We start from the raw sequence: 19,010 nt of genomic DNA, 5'->3' as shown, positions 1-19,010 counted from the left end.
TTAGTTTTGTGCTGTGATGTTTTCACCTCGAGCTGTAACTGAGTATGTCATCATTGTAATGGAATCTTGAGTACTTTGAGTAGCAGGTGTTTATATGTATGTCTGTCAGATTTTGTCAGCTAGATATCATCACAACCCTACAAAATAAAGACAGACAAAGATTTACAGGTGTGCAGTCGTGAAAAAATGAATGCCAAGTTCAAAGATTGCCATGGTCCAGGCAGAGGGGCCTGAAGTAGGGTGCCCTCCGCTCACTGGACACTCCTGGCCCACATTTGTGGTCCAGAAGACAATTATTGTAGCAGAAACTACAACAAAACCAGGAGAAGGAGTTGCCCAGGTGTCTGTCTGTCTGTGGACAAATTTTGAATACGCAAAAGCATAACAACAGTGCAAGATGCAGCCATAAAACTTTACAGGTGTGTAGTTGAGATGAATAAGGTCAGGTTTGAAGATGGCCGTGGTCCTACCCACAAGAATTCAGTACTCCTGTAGTAGTACTCATGGATCAGTCGGTTTGCACGTTGACGGGAGTCATGGCTGGTGTGATCCAGTTGTAAGATGGTCTCTGGTTTTCAATCATGGCTTTGTCTTTTCTGCAGGATTAGGTGACTGTGAAAGGCAGGAACAGTGTGAGGACCATCGGTGGAGAAGAATGGATTTGAAATGACAGCAAACATTAATGCAGTGATTCAGGATCATTTATCAGATGCAGATGGTGTCTGTTCTGTATATCACATTCTCACAGCACTCATTTTGACTTGTCATTACAGTAAAAACACAGGTGTTACTAATAAGACTAATGAGGGTTCTGCTATATAAGCCAGCATGAACGATACCACGACCGTGAAACTGAAGCAGCTAAATGGAATTCAGCCGTTTTTACGCCTGTGCTTTTCACACTGTGACATGTCAAAACACCTTCAATGAAGGACTGCTAGTGAGTTCCAAATGATTGTGGAGACTTCTATACATCTTGCAATTAATCCTCACTGACATAATGTGATCCCCAGCCCCTTATTCTAACCTATTTCTTTCTTATATCTTAATTGTTGGATATTTTTATCTTCACCAGAAGAATAACGAACAAAAATCATGGCATAGACTACGAATCACTACATTTCACAAACATACCTGGATAAGAAACGAGACATTGAGCAATGTGAATACTATTGGCAGCTGTGGCTCAGGGTTGGTAGCCAGCGTCTTGTTAACAGAAGGTCAATGGTTTGATTCCCATATCTGCATACAAAGTGTCCTTAGGCAAGATACTGAACGCAAACTGCTCCTGATGGCAGCCACTACCACCAGTGTATGTATGTATGATTTACTGTAAGTCACTTTGGACAAAAGTGTCTGCTAAATGTAATATAAATGTAGATGTAGCCTACACATACAGTCAGAATCTTTTTTTAAATTCTACTTTGTTTTTGATCATGTACTCAATGACAGGCTCGGTGCCAGGGCTACGCCTCTCTAGCCTGGCAGGTGAAGACAAAAAAGTGGGCAACGAAAGTGAAACTACAAGCAGGAACCAGGAGTGGACGTCCTTTCCTTGGCTTTACCCTTCACCGTAATTATTTGAGGAATACGGTAAGTTTTCATTAGCTAGCCTAAATTGTTATTGTTATTTTTGACAGTGAGATATGTCCGTAGATGTTATATAGATTCATAAATAAATAAAAAACTAAATATTAGATCGCGGATGTGTCACAGAGGATATTAAGTTACAGGATGTGTGGCAGCTCCGTCTATACTTCAAACGTTGTAAAGAGGTAAAAGTATTGTTTTGAGAAAATAGATAGTTTGCTTTAATGTAACACAACAGTCTTTGTATTATTTCTGGTGTCTTACTTCAGCCTGATGTTAGTCCAGTGATCATAATTCAAAGCGAAAATAAAGTGGTCAGTTTTTCGGGAACGATGCAGGGCTGGGCTCTAATGCTCGCTTCCCTGGAGTGAGTCAGCGCTTCGCTCGGCAGGCATGTTAAATATCTCCAGTCTGCCTCAAGTACTGAACAGAACTGATGAACACAGGTCAGGCATTCTGGACATTATAGAAGTTAAAGCGGGGGTCGGTAAATTAAGTCGGAAAAACCGTCAAGACCAGGATAGAATATAATAGGATTTTGAAATATTCAGACAGGAATCCACGCCCCCTGCACGCAGGCCTCGCTTCAAGCCTGCTCCTCCCACGCGCGCCGTGACAACAGCCGAATACCGCCGACAGAGCCCGAGCCCTCACGAGAGGTGGGAAGAAGACTGTCGGTGCACCGTTTTCATCACAACATCTAAATACAAGTCGCTACCTCATGTCTCATTCGCCTGTAAGTAACACCTCATATTATCTTATTGAACGTATACAGCCATTGCTAGCACTGACAGATGTGAAGCTGGTTTTGTTAGCGTTCAGACATTGTATTGAAAGCGTATTTTGCTGTTGTGAATTGTTGCTGGCTCAAAGGACTGCACACGAGCAGGTCAGCATCTAAAGTAGAACAATACTGGTGCCTTTTTTTTGATAAACATATCCCACAGCTAAACTACTAGTGTTTGTACAGTATTTTGACCAGGCATGTATTTTTCCACATTTTGAATCTGTGTTTTGGTGAATAACAATGAACACAGTAGGTAGAACAATGTAAAGAATGATAAAGGACTGGTACTTCAAAGTCAAAAGCATGAATAGATGAAATTGGGGGATGGGTGAAGGAATATAAACTGGGAAATGGGTACAGGTGTCCAGGAATGTCTTATTGACCATTGAAAGTGTACATGTTCACAGTATGGTGCAGGCAGTCAAGCTCTGTTCTGTCAAAATAACTAATCATGTTGCTCATCTTTTGCTTCACAGGCCAGAATTCAAGGACTACGTTTGGAGCAATCACATCACAAGTGCTGAACTCTGCCTGACACCTATTTATTTGTTGTTCTCTGTTTACTCCTTGCTTCGCATTATCTCAAACGTGTTTAAATAAAGTCTTGAAAATGATGAACGCCTTTTCTTTACACTTGCAACATAAACAACCAGCCCATTACAGTTCTTACAATTTCCATGATGCAATAATAATAGCAACTGCATTAGATAATTTTTTGGGGCACGTGTTCATAAATAACACTACAAAAATAGTATACCTGTTATCGTTTAGACAATATAGAGTACACTTAGCATAAACAACATCCAGAGGTTTCTCGATTGATTATAAACACAGATTAGTGTTTGCCAACAGGTTGGGCTGCTGATGTTGGTGCTGTCTCAATCCTCTACTGTTTTGGCAGTGATTGTCCTGTAGAAAGAATGGCACAATGACTTGTCTGACAGTAAATTCAGCTTTTCAAGGATCTTAAAATTACTTTAAATGTATTATAACGCCACAACTTATATTGTATTTTATGCAGGGACAAATATTCCTGAAAGCCAGAAATAGCCTCTGTGACGTCAGAATTGTGCCATATACAGCCATTGCCAGACATTGTATACAAATACAATAAGAATTCTTTCTGAACAGAATTACCAACCCCAGCTTCAACTCTGGTATTCATGAAGCCATATATGGCATAACATTACTACTGTTAAATATTTTTGAAAATGCCATTCCCATGAGGTCTCTTGTGCAATCGAATCCCTTTCAATAACTTTGTGATCCAAAATTGTACTGCCATGTGTTTTAGGAGACTTAAATAAATCAATCATGATAAATCCCACACTGATTGTCTTTAATGATTAACTGTCCATTTTTCTGTGTTGAGAAATTTGTTATTGGTGCAAGCCTGCATAAACGGGGAGCTGTTTGGCTTTGATTGGCCATTGATTTCAATAGTCCCTCATACACTGACATCTAATGCAAAACAGTAATAAAATAAGATTATTTCAAATCCCACGGCATATACAGGTAAGTCCCAGGTGAGTCCCAGGTGGTGCCTCTGCACCTCTGGCCACAAAAATACCAACAGTGCCCATGGTGTGCTTGACTTTGATTTCTGTTGCACCCTGTAGTTTAATTCACAGAAATAAATCCTTAGTGTTTGTGTTTGTTACATTTCAACCAATCACTTCATTAATAATTGTTCATTTCAACTGTCATTTCAGGTAAATAAACATGGCCTCCATTGGTATCTTTATTTTCATTGTCATCCATATGACTGCAGGGAATGCCGGTAAGTTCTGCCTCATCTGAGAGTATGAAGTATGTAGATAAGCCTGTGACTGATGTAACGTCCCAACACTTTTCAAAAAACGTTTTTTTTCTTCTACAGGCTTTGTAAATGTGCACTGCAAGACTGAAAACATGGGACAGTATGGCCAGCAGTCACTGCTGGAGTGTGCTGTCAAAACTTCCGAAGGGGTAACAGACGTGGTAATCCGGACAGTCAGCTGGAAGAAAGAGGGAGTTGACGATCCCTTACTGGTTTTTCACAATGGTAAACTAATTAAAAAACAGCCAGGCTACTCATTTGCTGAACCATCCTGGAACAACAGGAACATGAATGTATCCCTGCACATCACCGACACCGCTGTGGATGATCAGGGAGTTTTTACATGTATGGTGATGACAGACAGAGGTGGTGAAACCAGCGAGACCACCCTAAAAGTCACAGGTGAGAGCTTCAGCCATGTTTTAGTTATACACAAAAGCATTTTCTTGTTGAAAGATTTAATTGTGGCCTTGATGGACTGAAGATAGTTTAGAGATCAGGGAACTTTCCTCCACTAGCAGTATTTCCCATGAAACAGATCCAGCTGTCTCTCTCTGTTGGACGCTTTCTGTTTCATTGTGACAAATAATCGAAATCAAAAATACCTTCTGTAGGCACTTTCTTCATTATTTGCATTTCCTTCCACATACTGTACTCCAAAGAATGAGTCAAATATTGTAGTCAGTGATAATTTTGCAATACTTTCTTGGTGTCATTTAATTGACGTCGTGGTGCAATGTTCAGCTTTATGATCATGTTCGCTTTCTCTTCGCAGCCAAATACAGCAAACCTACTATAATCTCCGAACCTGAGAAGATAAGTCAAAGTACAGGTGGTACCCTGGTTTGTAACTCTGTTGGTGGCTATCCAAAAGGTCAGATTCGCTGGTTTGGTGAGCTCAACGAGGATTGGACAGGGAGCTCTGACATGGAGGTGAAGGAGACAAAAAGTGGTCTGTTTGAACTCTCAAGCAAGCTGACTCTGCTGCGAGGGTCCACTTACTCCAAGTACACATGTGCAGTGTTCAACACCAGTGGAGGCAAAGAGGATGAGGCCACATTTGAAGTACCAGACGGACAAGACGCATCAGGCCACTCAGGTATTCAGGTGTTCTTTAATCCCTTTTAATTGCCTTCATCAACAGTGAGGAACCTGGGGGTAATCCTGGACGACAGACTGTCCTGCAACCCTTACATCACTGCTGTGGCCCAATCCTGCAGTTTTGCTCTCTACAGCATCTGCAGGATCCGATCTTTCCTCAAAAAGGAAGCAAAACAACTCCTGGTTGAAGTGCTGGTCATCTCCCACCTGGACTACTTCAACTTACTCTTGGCTGGACTCTGTGACTAAACTGTTGCAGCGTATCCAGAACAAGTTTTCAATCTACCCAAATTCTCCCATGTGACCCCCCCTCCCCCTGTTGACTCACTTGTTCAGACTTTACCTAGATCCTGCATAGCATGACAAAACTAACTCTTTATCTTTGGCTTCCTCGTCAAAGTTGATTATGAAACATCCTTCTGCTGATTTTCAGTTAGTCTCAGCTCTAAAGGCTTTTGAAAATATCTCTCTTGAGATATTGTCTAAACTTGTCTCATCCTCAAAACCAACTAAGCACGTCCTGGACCCCCCTCTGGCAAAACTGTTTAAGGATCTATGGTCAGCACTTTGACCTACAATGTTGAATATAGTTAACTTATCACTTGTGACCGGTGTTGTCCGTGCTAGTTTTAAATCTGCTTTGATAAAGCCTCTACTTCAGAAACCACATCTTGACCCAGGATCTCTAGATAATTAGAGACCAGTATCCACCCTTCCCTTCTTCTCTAAAGTCTTAAAAATAATTTTATCCTAGCAACTTTCAGGCAAACTTCTTGATGATAATCTTTTGGAACCTTTTCAATCAGCTCTCAGAGCCTGTCATTCTACTTAAACTGCCAATACTAAAGTAGTAAATGGCATTCTACTTTGGACTCAAACTCTACCTCAGTGCTTCTGTTACTGCATCTCAGCGCTGCATTTGATACCATAGATCATAGAATATAGACCAATTTGAAAGTCAATTTGGCATCTCTGGCCTTGCTCTCACTTGACTCAAGTCTTATCTATCCAAAAGAACACAATGTGTTTCTTACAATTATACTACATCAGTATAAATTGATCTGAAGTATTGGGTTCTCCAGGGATCTGTTCTTGGCTCTTTGCTCTTCTCTTTATATATTTCACTTCTTGGCCAAATTAATCAGAGTTATGGAATACATTTCCACTGCTATGTGCCCATAAAAGCTGATGATATATCTCATATCACGAAATTAGAGACCTGCTTGTATGCATTGAAGAAATGGATGTCAGAAAACTTCCTGCTCCTGAATTTGGATAAAAGTTAGAGATGTTTGTCATTGCCCCTGCTCAACAGAGTCACCACTTCAGACAGGTGATGGTAACTCTTTTCAACTGTGTTATTTCTTGTGTTAAAATGCCTAAATTTATTTTCAAAGTTTAACTCTCAAGAACCTTGGTATTACTTTTGATTCTACCCTGTCTTTCGAACAGAACATCAAATAAAATACCAACATTGCTTTTTACCATATGCGCAACATGCTAAAATAAACCGCCCTTCTGTCCCAGATTGACGAGAGAGATCCTGATTCATGCCTTTGCTTGTCTAGGCTGGATTATTGCTGGATTATTGCCTTATTATATTGTCTTATTTTCAGTTCTCTGCGTGAGAGCACTAAAAGTCTTCAGATGGCTCAGAATGCTGCAGCCAGAGTCTTAACTCCTAACAGCTTTTTCTTATCGTTCCCCCTTCCTCTGGAATAACCTCCCAGCTGACATCAGACAATCTCGCTCGTATTTCTTTGATTTAACTTTCATTTAGTCCTTGACTTCGATCGCTAGCTTCTTCAATGGGTCGGTCTCTGTCTCAATAAGTTACCTATAGTATTATAATTCACATTGTTCTGCTGACAAGAAACAGTCTGTTTATTTTTATTAACAGCACTTTTTCTATCCCCACAAGCTGCAAACTGCGTTGCTCTTTCAATCTCTTTAGCTTGCTCCTCCTCCTCCTGTGGCTCGTCCTCCTCCTCTCTTTTCATTCGGGCTCCCTTCTGATGGGCCTTGTCCCCTGGGACCATCTACCCCTCTGCGGTTCTGCTGCCTCACATAATGATGGATTGTCATATCTTGGGCTCCCCTGGATCATTGTTCTCTTCTTTTTTACTACCTTCTGTCTTGTTTTTGTTCACGACCTGAAGGATTAGAGCATTAAAGCTTTGTTATCAATCTTTTTCAGGCAAGGAACCAGGAAAGCCGTCTGCTCAAATCACCAAAGTAGTTGCTCCTCTGGTGGTCATCGGATCACTGATCGTTGGATTGCTGGTGGTGATGGTGTTCGTTTATGTAAGGCAATCTCGACGTGAGTATCCACACAGGGCCTTGTTTGGCTTTTGGTCTAAATGTATTTTTTTTGAGTATGAACATAACAGGTTTTAAAAAGGTACAAGAGAAAATGTCCAAGCACTTGAACTGTACAACTGAACTTTCTGTTCTTTATTTGGCTGGAATGCGCTCTTCCAATGAAAATGTAGCTTTTAATAATATCTAGCTTTGTATGTATAAAGTTAAATGAACTTAATGTAAGTCACTTTGAACAAAACATCTTCCAATGTAGTGTTTGTGTCATGATTCTGTTATTCTGCATCTGTGGTTTCCTGTTTTATTTTAAAGTTTAACCCCCATGCGTCATGTTTTGCATGCCTTTCTTTACTTCCTGTTTTCTCGCTTTCCTCACCAGTCTGTTACAGTGTCTCTCCGGCCCATCAGCCCCTCTCCTGTTTCTAGTGTTTTCCATTTATTTCCCACCCCTGTGTTGCTCCACCTCTCTCTACCTGCACCTCATCCCGTCGTTAGTTGTGTGTATATATAGTCTGTGTGTGTCCTCCTGTCTTTGTCAGTTCTTCCTGTGTTCCCCTATGGTTCACCTGCATCATCCACTTGTGTTCTACCTTAACCCATTCCCATGTCTTCCAGTGTTGTCTTATCTTACCTCATGGTATGTTCTTTTTTTGTCCCTTTTTACTTTGTTCATCAAAGTTGTTACTGTGTTTTAGCTCAAACTAACTCACCACAGACGGTCTGATCACATTCCAAGCCTGTTCAAGCACGTACTCCTCCCGCCATGTTGATCACTGACAAAAAACTTTCGCAATATCCTTGTTCTACCTTGATGTCACTTTATTAACATAAAAAAAATAAACTGCTCCCTGGTGTTTCCTCTGACTTAAAGATGGGCTGGGAAGTACAGTCATGTGTATTACACAGGTCGTAGATAGCATATTTGGGATGTAACCCACAATAATTCCTTGAATTTGTTCCAGGTGACCATCAGGAAGTCTGTACATTTGAGTCAGACGCAGAAAAAGGTAAGACTGAAATACAGCACTGTTACTCACTGTGTCCAACTAATAAAACTTGTTTTAATATTGTTTCTAAAATGAAGTGTATAAGGATTAACTCAGACTTTGGTATTAAACCTTTTGCAGGAGGTCATTAGGAGATGGATAAAGAATACTACGACACCCTGGCCTGAAGTGATAGTAATGTTCCTAGTAAATAGTTGAGTGCAGCTGTTCCTTCCTCAGTCAGTGGCATTTTTTCAGAGGTGATGTATTGGCTGGTTTCTATGTTTTCTTTGTCCTGATGAGGTCATTTGATTACACAGTATCACCACACAAGATCTGATGAAAGTTGTGCAGTACCAAGTTTTGGTAACTTGAGTTTTAAAACTGATTAATGCTCAGTAATGGTTAACTGCGTGATATGAACCAGCACTGTCTTTTTTTAAGAGGCTTGGAACTTCTGTGTTGTGCTTGAAGCTGGTGGGTAGTCATTTCAGAACTAATGTTAGGGGGGCAGCTGTTGCTCAGGGATAAAGCCAGCGTCTTTCTTTCGGAAGGTCGCTGGTTTGATTCACCACCATCCCCTGGGCTGCATGTTGAACTGTCCTTGGGCAAGATACTGAACCCCAAACATTTCCTGATGTGCTGATTGGCACCTTGCATGGCAGCCATCACCATGAATGTATGAATTACTGTCAGTCACTTTGGACAAAAGCGTCTGCTAAATGCCTTAAAATGTAAATGTAAAAAATGTGAATGTTAGCTATGTTGCTTTCTATTGTTGTATGTCATAGATTTTTATATATGTATGGTATATGATATTTTTCTGTCTGTTTGTTAATAAATACATTAAAATTATATGTTTCATTCATTTTCATTGTTTAAAGGTATATTTAACAATTCTGGAGAAACATAGTTGAGTGTTGAGTCCCATTTCCAGGTCCTCAAATCCATAGTGTCAATGTTTGGTGACCTGGCAATGAGATGGGGAATCTTTCTACAGATTTGCAGAACACGTATCAATCATATAGAAATAGGAAACAAGGAACCTTGAATTACAAAACACACTCAGAGAATGTGTGAGTTTAGAATGCCATCACTCCACTCTTATATTTACTTTAGTTAAAATTGGTTAGTGCGACATGAAACAGCCCAGCTGAGGTCACATGTCTGAGTTGCAAAGAAATACAATGAAATGAAATAGTAATGAAGCCCATGAAATTCTCTCACACTTGTCATATCACCACCACGCTTTGAAGTACAGGAAGCAGTGTTTGCAGTATGCCATCTGTGTGGGTATATGTGAGAGACAAACACAGCGTGCAGCCAGTGCTGCAAGATGATGCCACTCTGTTGGTCTGTACTGTTGCTCTGTCTTTCCACTAATGCAGGTATGATCGTTTACTTTGAAAACAGTTGTAGTTGCTGCTTCCAGAAACACTGTTATCTAGTCAGTGTTTTAATAATGTAGATGGCTGTGTGTCTTTGGTTTTTAGACCCTTTAATCAGACATTTCATCTCTTTTATGACAGAAGACATTGCAGTGTACAGATGGGAAGGAGAAAGTGTCACCTTAAAGTGTTCGTCTGAAGGATGTCCCGTTAGCGTTGATGAGTCTATCGGGATGTATCTGAATCGACAGGATTGGAAGGGAGTGGAAGAGGTGCTTTACTATCACAGAAGAAATGGCAAAATCACCCTGCAAGAAAGATTCAACAGCAGGATTGTAACAACCGGATCCCTGATGAACCACACCATCACCATCAGCAACCTGACCATGGAGGACGCCGGCTGCTACCACTGTGTCTACGTGAACAGAAACGCTGTTCGATTCAAATGCAATGGCTACACACTTGTTGTAAGAGGTGAGTTTGAGCACGGTCCAGTGCATTCAAACAGTTCCTTTTTAAATGATGCATTCATTTCTACTTTAATGCTTAATATTGATACTTATGGTGCATATCATTGGGGATCACTTTATAGGCAAATATACATTTTTAATCTTGATGGTTGTACTTACCAGTTCCTTGCAGGTTAGGATTTTAGGTACAAAACATATGGTGCCTTTATTAAGAAAAACATGAAAGCCGATAGTTTATAAAATGGGTCCAACCTCAACCAGTCATTGAAAAGACAATATCAAAATGCTGTTTACATGTTAACGCTATCCAGTCAGTGCTTCAATAATGCAGAATGGCTGTCTTGTGTTTTTAGACCCTCTAATCAGACAGCTTTTCTTTTTTGTGACAGATGACATTCTAGTGTACGGAAGGGTGGGGGGGAGCATCACCTTTAAGTGTTCCTGTGAAGGATGTCCCGGCAGCGTTGAAGAGTATACTGGGTTGTCTCTGTATCGGCAAGTATTTCAGGAAAAGGAAGAGGTGCTCTACTATCACAGACAAACTGGCAATATCAGCCCGCAAAAACAATTCATCAACAGGATTGAAACAACCGGATCCCTGATGAACCACACCATCACCATCAGCAGCCTGACCATGGAGGACCTTGGTTTCTACCGCTGTGTCTACGTGAAGGAAAATGATCATAGAGTCCATTGCAAAGGCTACATTCTTATTGTTAGAGGTGTGTTGGAGCGCAGTCCAGTGCATTCAAACAGCTCCTTTTTAATGACACATTAAGTTCTAGTTTAATGCTTGATTTTGATACTTCTAGTGGATTTCATTGGTGATCACTTCACAAGCTAATTTTACTCACCAGTTTCTTGCTGATTAAGATTTCACACACAAAAAAATGTATGTGTATTTATTAAAAAATACATGATAGTCAGCAGTTTGTAAATCTATATGGTAAAAAAAAAAGATAAAATGAAATAAAGCTATGCTACAATGCTTTCACTGCTACGACTGATACAAGAATATTGAAATGGAGATTTTAGCATTTGATTTTCGGTGTAACCCATGTTTTGTGTGTCTGTCATTTCATACAGAAAATCCTTCTGTCCCTCCCAACCAAAGTCCATCTCTTGTGTTAGTCATCATTGCCACGTACGCCATCAGTTCACTAGTAACCGTGATCTTCATCCTGATGATCCAGAGGGTGAGTTCAGACTTCTCACTACTTAAACATCAAAAGTGTTTAAAGTAGCTCTGCAAGCTTCAGCACTGGTTACCTCGTGTGCAGAATCTGCAGATATTATTTGCTCGGCATGTGCACGTTTATCAGTTTATCACTACATGCAACCAAAACCACCAAACTGCTGTAAACATAAGGTTTACCCTTTGACATCTTCAATTCACTGGCAGGCTTTACGTAGAAGATCACTGAATGCTCGGGTATGTGGGTGCAGTTTCACTGAATTACTGTATTTCTGTTGCAGTCTTGAGGTAAAGCTAGATCTGCCGATTACTAGGGGTTACCATGACATGATTGCCTCGCTGAGAAGTGAATTATACAAGTATATGAGGGTGCAGTACCATCAGAGGTGATAATGGAGAACCAACGTGGTATAAAAACTGACTAAGTCCACATAGGGACGAGGTTAGGGTGGATGGATGGGTCAAACACCCAACTGTTATGTTGGTTCCTTTCAACTGATTATAGTTTGTGAAATTTGCTGTTAACACTCCTCTAAAAATCTGTCTTCAACTTCTTTGAAGCTCGTCTTGAAAAGGGAAACATAAAAACCATAAATGTCTGATATCCGTGCAAACCTTCAGTGATATTTCACTATCAACAGACAAAACAATGGATTGGCAGCAGACGAACAACAACACGGAGGGCCTCCAACAATAATGTGTATGAAGTGATGACCAGGAACGCCCTTCGCCCTCCAGCTGCTCCAGAGCAGTCGCCGCCAAGTCTGATTGATTTTGCTTAGCTTTGTGAATCAAATATTATTGGTTCGGTGGGGGTTGGTTTACTTCTTCTCACTGTTGCTTGATCAAATTTTGAAGTGATTTATAAAATGTACATGAGACAAAATTTAAAGCCAAACACATTGTTGGGAAACTGTCACCCAAATCAAAGTATCCTCACTGTTGTTTGTATTAATTGTCATGTTTGAACTTTGTTTTAGTGTTTTTATGACTGTATTTGACTGTTTCATTGCAAACAATGAAATAGATGTATGAATAAAGTTCTTCATGGTGTCATACACTATTGATGATGCTTTATTCGCTCACTATATCCATCCAAACATTAACATTGAGAGAAAACACTGTACTGCAAATTCATCTATTTGCCTTGGCTATTGACTATTTAAAAGAAAAGGCTCTTGAAAAGATTTAAATCTAGGACACATATTTTAAAATTGTTATTGGGGGCAGCTTTTTGAAAGGAAATGTGGCCACAAACAGACCCCCCACTACACCCCCCAAACCCCCTCATGTTTACCACCATATCAACAACAGAATAGTTGTTAAGTCAATCATTGCTACTTGTGAGGGCAGGAAGTTTAACTCAACCACAGGCTTTACAGACACAGATATGGGTGCATATATGCATGTGAATAGATGTGTAGGTGAACCATTCTATGGTAGTCTGACCTTAAATGTCACCATCGTATATGGCTTTTTAGAGGAATACATACCACAAGACAGAGTTGAATGATGACTAATTCGTCAGAGTTTACTTCCTGACTATTTTTTACCAAAAGTTTCTGAGCTTTAAGTTGCCTGATTTTGAGCGCTGCCGTTCTGCCTTTGTCTTGATTCATTGTTTTTTAATGATAAAAATACATTATAATGACACTCTAGTAGGTAATCAGACACAGAAATCAGTGCAAGCAATTTCAAAATTTTCAAGCTCAAGCTGAAAAAGCTGTGATAGACCTTCACACCAGGGCATGGCAGCAACAGTCAAACTGGATGATGGATTATGTGGAATATTAAGAGATGAACTATCTGAAATACAGCGCACCTATGTCAGATTATGATGCCAAAATTTGGTTTATCTTTAAAAATATTTTCTTAGCCCACTGATGCTGCGACTGCTCTTTTCTTACTGTCTGATAGCCTGTCATTTGACCCGGTAACGACTCTTGCCTATGAGCAAAATGAAGTATTACACTAGGGTTGCAACCCCTCAGTGTATGTTTACAAGGTGATCCATTCAACACGTGATCACCCAAGTGTGGTTGGGTACCATTCTCTTTTTTTTAAGGGGGCAAGTGGCGGGTAAAGTTTTGTTACTGCACCTCATCACTTTTCAGCTATGTCATTTATTGGTAGTAAGGCTGTTGTTAGCCAGTTGTGGCTGACAGTGTCATTGAAAAGTTCACAACAAGTTTGCAATTCTAATAATATGTATTGTTTCAAATGTTTTTTCAATTCGAACCTTGCTTGTCCATGGAAGGTTGGTCGATTGTTGGAGGCAACAATAAGGCTCTTTAACTGTTCATCAGTTTCTTTGAATTTCCTTTTAAGCTGTGGAAGCTTGCAGCACATTTACAGTGGTCATTCGCTTGGCCCAAACCAATCAAATCAACCACAAGGCATATTCACATGAGTTTTGCCGACAGCAAATATGGAGTTGTATTTGTCCTCGATAATAAAAACCTTTTTAACAGCAGACGCTTTGGGATGTTAGAGCAGAAAAAGCACAATGTCGTTTAACACTACTGAAGAAAGCAATCAGATGCTTCACTCCCAGATCCCTGGTCATGATTTAATTTGTTCCACCTATAGCAAGTGAAAAGTGTCTCAACATTAGTCCTTATTTGTGTTGTGCATGTGTTCTCGTTTTCTTCTCTTCTTTCTTCTCACTTTTTTACCACAAGAGGGCAGCATCGGACAGTCGTTTTACTGCAACATACATACCTCAACGTGTCAGATGCGAACAGCAGGCAGCAGTTTCTAGAAGAATCATTGAACAGGTTTGGATTCAAACGTTTGTGACCTATAAAGGCAGTCACCCATGCTGTTTTCAGAAATGAGTCCGGGTGTGAAGAAATAAGATTAACTGTCGTGGCACCGTGTCATGCATGAAGGTTTCTGCCCAAATGTCTTCTCCCTGATGATGAGCGCATCGTATCAGTTTCATTCCAACACAGCACTTACAGATTATTGTGTCTGAATAATCATTTCTTAATGATAATTATTTGTTCGCCTAGTGAGGAGCCCGGCGCTGCATAGATTCTGTGCCATCTCCAATGTGGATCCGTGCGTAAAGGCGCGTCAGAGGCTCTCCCCACCCTCCCCCTCCTCCTCCTCCCCCTAGTTCGCTCGCATCATTCCTCTTAACATGGTCGTGCGGTCCCGACAACCTCAGTGTACCACTAAAGTGCACATCAGCTGATCACACGGCAACTTTTGCATCTGCGCCGCCCGCAGTCACACGGTGCCATCACGCACAGGGAGCGCGCAGCACAAGAACAAGTGCGGCCAAACTGAAAGCATCAACAAAGTCGGCTCCGTGTTTTTTGGACGGGCATCACCGGGTTTTCCTCTGAGGACCCTCAGCGCTGCTCTTTACTGACAACTGAAAGAAGTGGGCCCGCAGGAACCACAGAGCATGAAGAAGACTCCCAACCCAGGTACATTTTTGTTTGTTTGTTTATTTTTAAGTATGCCAGATTACGCTTAATATGGCGGTAAAATACTGTATCATTTAACATATTCAGTCAGATCAAACTCTGCAGAAAAAGACTGTTGGCTTAATCTATAAAGTACTAATACATGCACGTAAGAGTAATCCTGCACAAGCTGTTGGTGACTGTGTATTCTGGATGAATGTCTGCTGAACAAACGTCTCGCTATATAAACTTTATTTCTGTTCATCTTGAGTCTTTCTATTTCTTTCCAACTTGCCAGACTCTGTCACTCCTCAGTCAGAGAGTTGCTGTTTTGGGCCAATTTGCTTTGCGGCTGAGTGTACGGCACCCAGGGGAGCACCCTCGGGGTCCCCTGGCTATTAAAGCTTGATGTGCATGATCATCTGTCCTTCTCATCCTGACCTTCTGTATGGATGCACTGGCCCCTTCAGGCTGCGCTCTCCTCATGAACTCACAGTGCTGCGTGTGTGTGTCTTATCAGATATTTTAGATGTCAGTATGCACGCTTTTGTGTTGTGCCTCACAGTGTGTGCTTGTGCGTACATGTGCGTATGTTTGTCAGCTAACACTTCTCTGACTTTGCCCCTGTCCCATCTGTGCGTCCCCCCCCCCCCTCCAACATTTGGGACCACAGGATGGGCTCAGGGGATGAAACCCCAGATGAAACAGACACAGAAGTGTGGCACAAGCTGATGCTGCTGCACTTGTGTTTAAAAACAAGACACATATTTAACACTGTGTTTGAAGGAAGGCATGCCAAACTAAACAAAGCTCATATCCACACCGGATATTATCAAGTCAGCGGGGAAAAGTCAAGTCAAATCTTAATAGGCAAATTGAAATTGTCCATTTTGTTGGTTATCATTCAAAGACTCCCGAACATGCAACAAACTTCAAAGTTGTTTTAACACTAAGGTTAGTAGGATATCAGTATTGTTATCAAGATGCGTGCTTTATTCCATGAGAAATTAGTGAAAACCAACAAACTGCAGATTCTGATTTCTGATTTTTTTACACTATGACTTTCAGATCTGGATTTTGGCCAATTCAGTTTTTCTTTTAGGATCGACAAAATACGCGTCTTACTTCTCAAAACTGCACCAAGTTATAGCACTTTCTGTCACTCTCACTTAAATCTGAAAATAAAGTGCTCTGTCACTGGATGGAGCTTTTTTGTACAAATAACATCAAACCAGTCGTGGCTACGACCAGCCATTCCCAGTCTGTGGCCGGTCAATCCATGCATCTCTATAGTCTGCATTTGAATTTTCTCAATCTGACTGTATCCTGTCAGACAATCCAGATTACCCAGTATTAACCATGTGCATAGCAACTATCACAAACACGGCAGCAGTCTGCACGGAGCCTAAAGAATGCAGTGCTTGACATTTTTTGGGAACAGAAATGTGGAAAAGGTCAAACTAAGAGGTGAGGGACTGGCCAGTTTAAGGAGCCTTATCACTAACTTGTCTGTGTCTGTCTCTGGATATCCTCACCGCTGCACCTGCACTGACACAACACTGCCACTCAAACACCTTTGAGCTATTTGCAGTAGTGTTTAGCCAGCGGTGGATCGCTGACAAAGGAGGTGGTCAGTCTGCGGGAGGCTGGCACTGAGCATCAACGATCAGGGTTGTCAGGTGTTGCAGGTTAAAGTGCTTTTAACACGTTTCCTGGAAAACCAAGAAAGCCCAAATGTAATTTACCGTGCAGGAGGATTGGAAGAAGAGGATTTTAACTCTGAGGTCTTAACGCTCTTTGATCATTAGGGTTGACTGGTAGCCAGATCTCTCTCCGGGCATAGACAAACCATGACCGGGCGGCCACACTCTCTTCTCCTCAGCTTAGAGCTCGTAGAGTCTCCAGTGCTTCCTCCATGCAGCATCATCTTGACCTTTAGGTGTCAAATTTTCTGTGAGGCCGCAGGATTTCATGGCTGAACTGAGAGGGAACCCAATTAACGGAACGTAACAATGCTTTTGATTGGGAGCCTTTTCTTGGTCTCGCTTCTCCAGTGTATCCGTCAACTTAGTTTGACTGGACAGTCTCAGAGTGTGATAATGATGAAGAAAGTGGATGTTTGAAGTTGTGCAAACATGCAGTTGAGGGCAGCTTTTATCTGCTGACATGGTCAAAGCAGAGCAAGGACCTTGGTGTGAAAAACTCTTCCCAAAAACCATTTGCATGCACAGTTGAAAGCTCTGTTTTCAGATGTTTTCGGTTGTTTTTAGGAAGAGCACATCAGATCTCTGCTGTCTCCAGTCACTCATGCTTAATTGCGCTCTGGGAGCTTCGTGTTGTCCCTTAGATCACTAACAAAAATCTGTTTGCTCCCATTTAGGGAGGTCCGGTGAGACCTGGAGCTTGTTGGGCTCAATGAACTGGATGTACCCATGTTGTTCTGTAGTTTCATGTAATGTGACCCTGAATGAACAGGGAGACCCAGTGGAGTTAATGGACCTTTTTTTTTCCCATCCTCCCTCATCTTTTTCTTTCTGTCTTCCTACGCTTGAGAGATCCCAGTCAGCTGTGCTATGTATTCTCATGGTTGGGTCATTTTTGAGAACAGGCTTGTCCTCAGACTGAATAGGCTCCTTTGTGGTGAACATTTGCTGGGGGCTGGTTATGTGGAGTTGTCGGACTTTTCATCTTTGATGGAAGGTTTGACGAAAAAACTCATGGAAGCGTTCTTGATGTTGACCTGTGTGGATGGAGCAGGCAGATGTGGTGTCAGTGAGGATCACTTTGGCTGTACACATACTGCTGTATGAGTTTCTTTTTTTTTAAATCAACAAATATCACTTATTTATGATTAGATTAGTTGTCATGTTAGATCAGTAGACTTCATGTAACGCACACTGACTATCACAATGCTGAATGTCTTGGGGATACATTCTCATCTCTCCCTATTTTACAAGCAAATGACTAATTATTACAGTGACTCATCATCTCAGTGCTCTCAGCACACTGGAGGGGCTGATGGCCAGGATTTAGCCTGCTGGATTAGATGTTGTGGGTGACATGTGCAGACTTTGGCCCACACACTACGGTATTTGACTTATCTCAATTTTGTCATGGCACAGACTGGGGGATATGTTTCTAATGAGATTAGATCACTTTCATAACTCTGCATCCACACACACGTTTCAATGAGGACTCAAAGATGCTCAGCATGATATTTCAATTTAAATGAGTTTCATTGAAGTTGTATCATGATGATAAGATTATATGGCAGCGTTTTACAGAAAGCTATTATCCAAATGAGCCATTTGTGGTAAATTGTAACTGAAACTTAAAGTTCCCACATTATGCTCAATTTCAGGTTCATACTTTTATTTTGGGTCTCTACTAGAAGATGTTTGAAAACACATCCTTTTATTTCAATTTTTTTTTGTACTCTCCATTGCTGCAGCTCCTCTATTCCTCCTCTCTTTAAGGTTCCCCAGAAAGCCCACTCTGCTCTGATTGGTCAGCTTACACATGCCTGAGAAGACATTCACCATGTTTCTGCAACAACCCTGCTGGTATCTTTGCATTCAAGGCTTTGCTGGGGTGTGGCTGAGGCTGGTCACTGTATAGTTGTGACATCACAACCTTCCAGAAGTCCTGACAGCTCATTTAAAGGAACAGTTTCTGAATTTTGATCGAGCCTTTTGATTATTTATATAGCACCTAGATCGCTTTATAATCGAAAAGACTTGAAAAATCTTACTTTTGTCTCAATTTGCAACCTTTAAATCTGCTATAACTGATATTTTTTTAATACAGTAATATCATGTATCAAGTTACAGTGAAAAACAAAGTGGTAGGAGTGACTCATAGAAATGAACCTACAGAGAATTATCATCTGACTCTGTAGCTTTCTAAGCATTATAGTGAGGTCCAGCTCATTGTTTAATT

At 41.0% G+C, this 19,010-nt stretch overlaps 3 protein-coding genes across 4 annotated transcripts in view; all 3 read left to right on the top strand.

Annotated features, from left to right (window-relative positions):
- Positions 1-1,504: 1,504 nt before the first annotated feature.
- Positions 1,505-9,457, top strand: LOC115570214 (uncharacterized). Its single transcript, XM_030399043.1, has 7 exons — positions 1,505-1,593; positions 4,090-4,157; positions 4,257-4,598; positions 4,972-5,295; positions 7,495-7,617; positions 8,579-8,623; positions 8,744-9,457. Exons 2-7 carry the CDS (start codon positions 4,100-4,102, stop codon positions 8,752-8,754), a joined length of 903 nt encoding a protein of 300 aa, XP_030254903.1. The 5' UTR covers positions 1,505-1,593; positions 4,090-4,099; the 3' UTR covers positions 8,755-9,457.
- Positions 9,458-9,791: 334 nt separating this feature from the next.
- LOC115568995 (uncharacterized) lies at positions 9,792-12,718 on the top strand. Of its 2 annotated transcripts, none has more exons than XM_030397198.1 (5): positions 9,792-9,990; positions 10,132-10,464; positions 10,850-11,182; positions 11,547-11,656; positions 12,297-12,718. In XM_030397198.1, exons 1-5 carry the CDS (start codon positions 9,939-9,941, stop codon positions 12,435-12,437), a joined length of 969 nt encoding a protein of 322 aa, XP_030253058.1. In that variant the 5' UTR covers positions 9,792-9,938; the 3' UTR covers positions 12,438-12,718. The 2 variants fall into 2 exon arrangements, with proteins under 2 accessions (XP_030253058.1, XP_030253710.1); XM_030397850.1 differs by having other exon boundaries at positions 9,796-9,990; positions 10,135-10,464.
- A 2,101-nt stretch (positions 12,719-14,819) lies between these two features.
- The window catches only part of septin9b (septin 9b), an 85,975-nt gene continuing 81,784 nt past the window's right edge, over positions 14,820-19,010 (top strand). The window contains exon 1 of the mRNA XM_030424093.1: positions 14,820-15,092. Within this exon, the coding sequence (XP_030279953.1) occupies positions 15,071-15,092 (22 nt within the window). The 5' untranslated portion in view covers positions 14,820-15,070. The remainder of the gene's footprint in view (positions 15,093-19,010) is intronic.

Source organism: Sparus aurata, chromosome 1 (assembly GCF_900880675.1).
Source record: "Sparus aurata chromosome 1, fSpaAur1.1, whole genome shotgun sequence".
NCBI lineage: Eukaryota > Metazoa > Chordata > Actinopteri > Spariformes > Sparidae > Sparus > Sparus aurata.
This window is presented reverse-complemented; position numbering and strand designations above follow the sequence as displayed.

Coding starts and splice junctions, on each gene's coding strand:
- LOC115570214 (XM_030399043.1), top strand. CDS start 4,100: ATGGCCTCCATTGGTATCTTTATTTTCATTGTCATCCATATGACTGCA. Junction 4,599..4,971: donor GACCACCCTAAAAGTCACAG/GTGAGAGCTTCA, acceptor TTCTCTTCGCAG/CCAAATACAGCAAACCTACT. Junction 7,618..8,578: donor TTATGTAAGGCAATCTCGAC/GTGAGTATCCAC, acceptor AATTTGTTCCAG/GTGACCATCAGGAAGTCTGT.
- LOC115568995 (XM_030397198.1), top strand. CDS start 9,939: ATGATGCCACTCTGTTGGTCTGTACTGTTGCTCTGTCTTTCCACTAAT. Junction 10,465..10,849: donor CTACACACTTGTTGTAAGAG/GTGAGTTTGAGC, acceptor TTTTTGTGACAG/ATGACATTCTAGTGTACGGA. Junction 11,657..12,296: donor TCATCCTGATGATCCAGAGG/GTGAGTTCAGAC, acceptor CACTATCAACAG/ACAAAACAATGGATTGGCAG.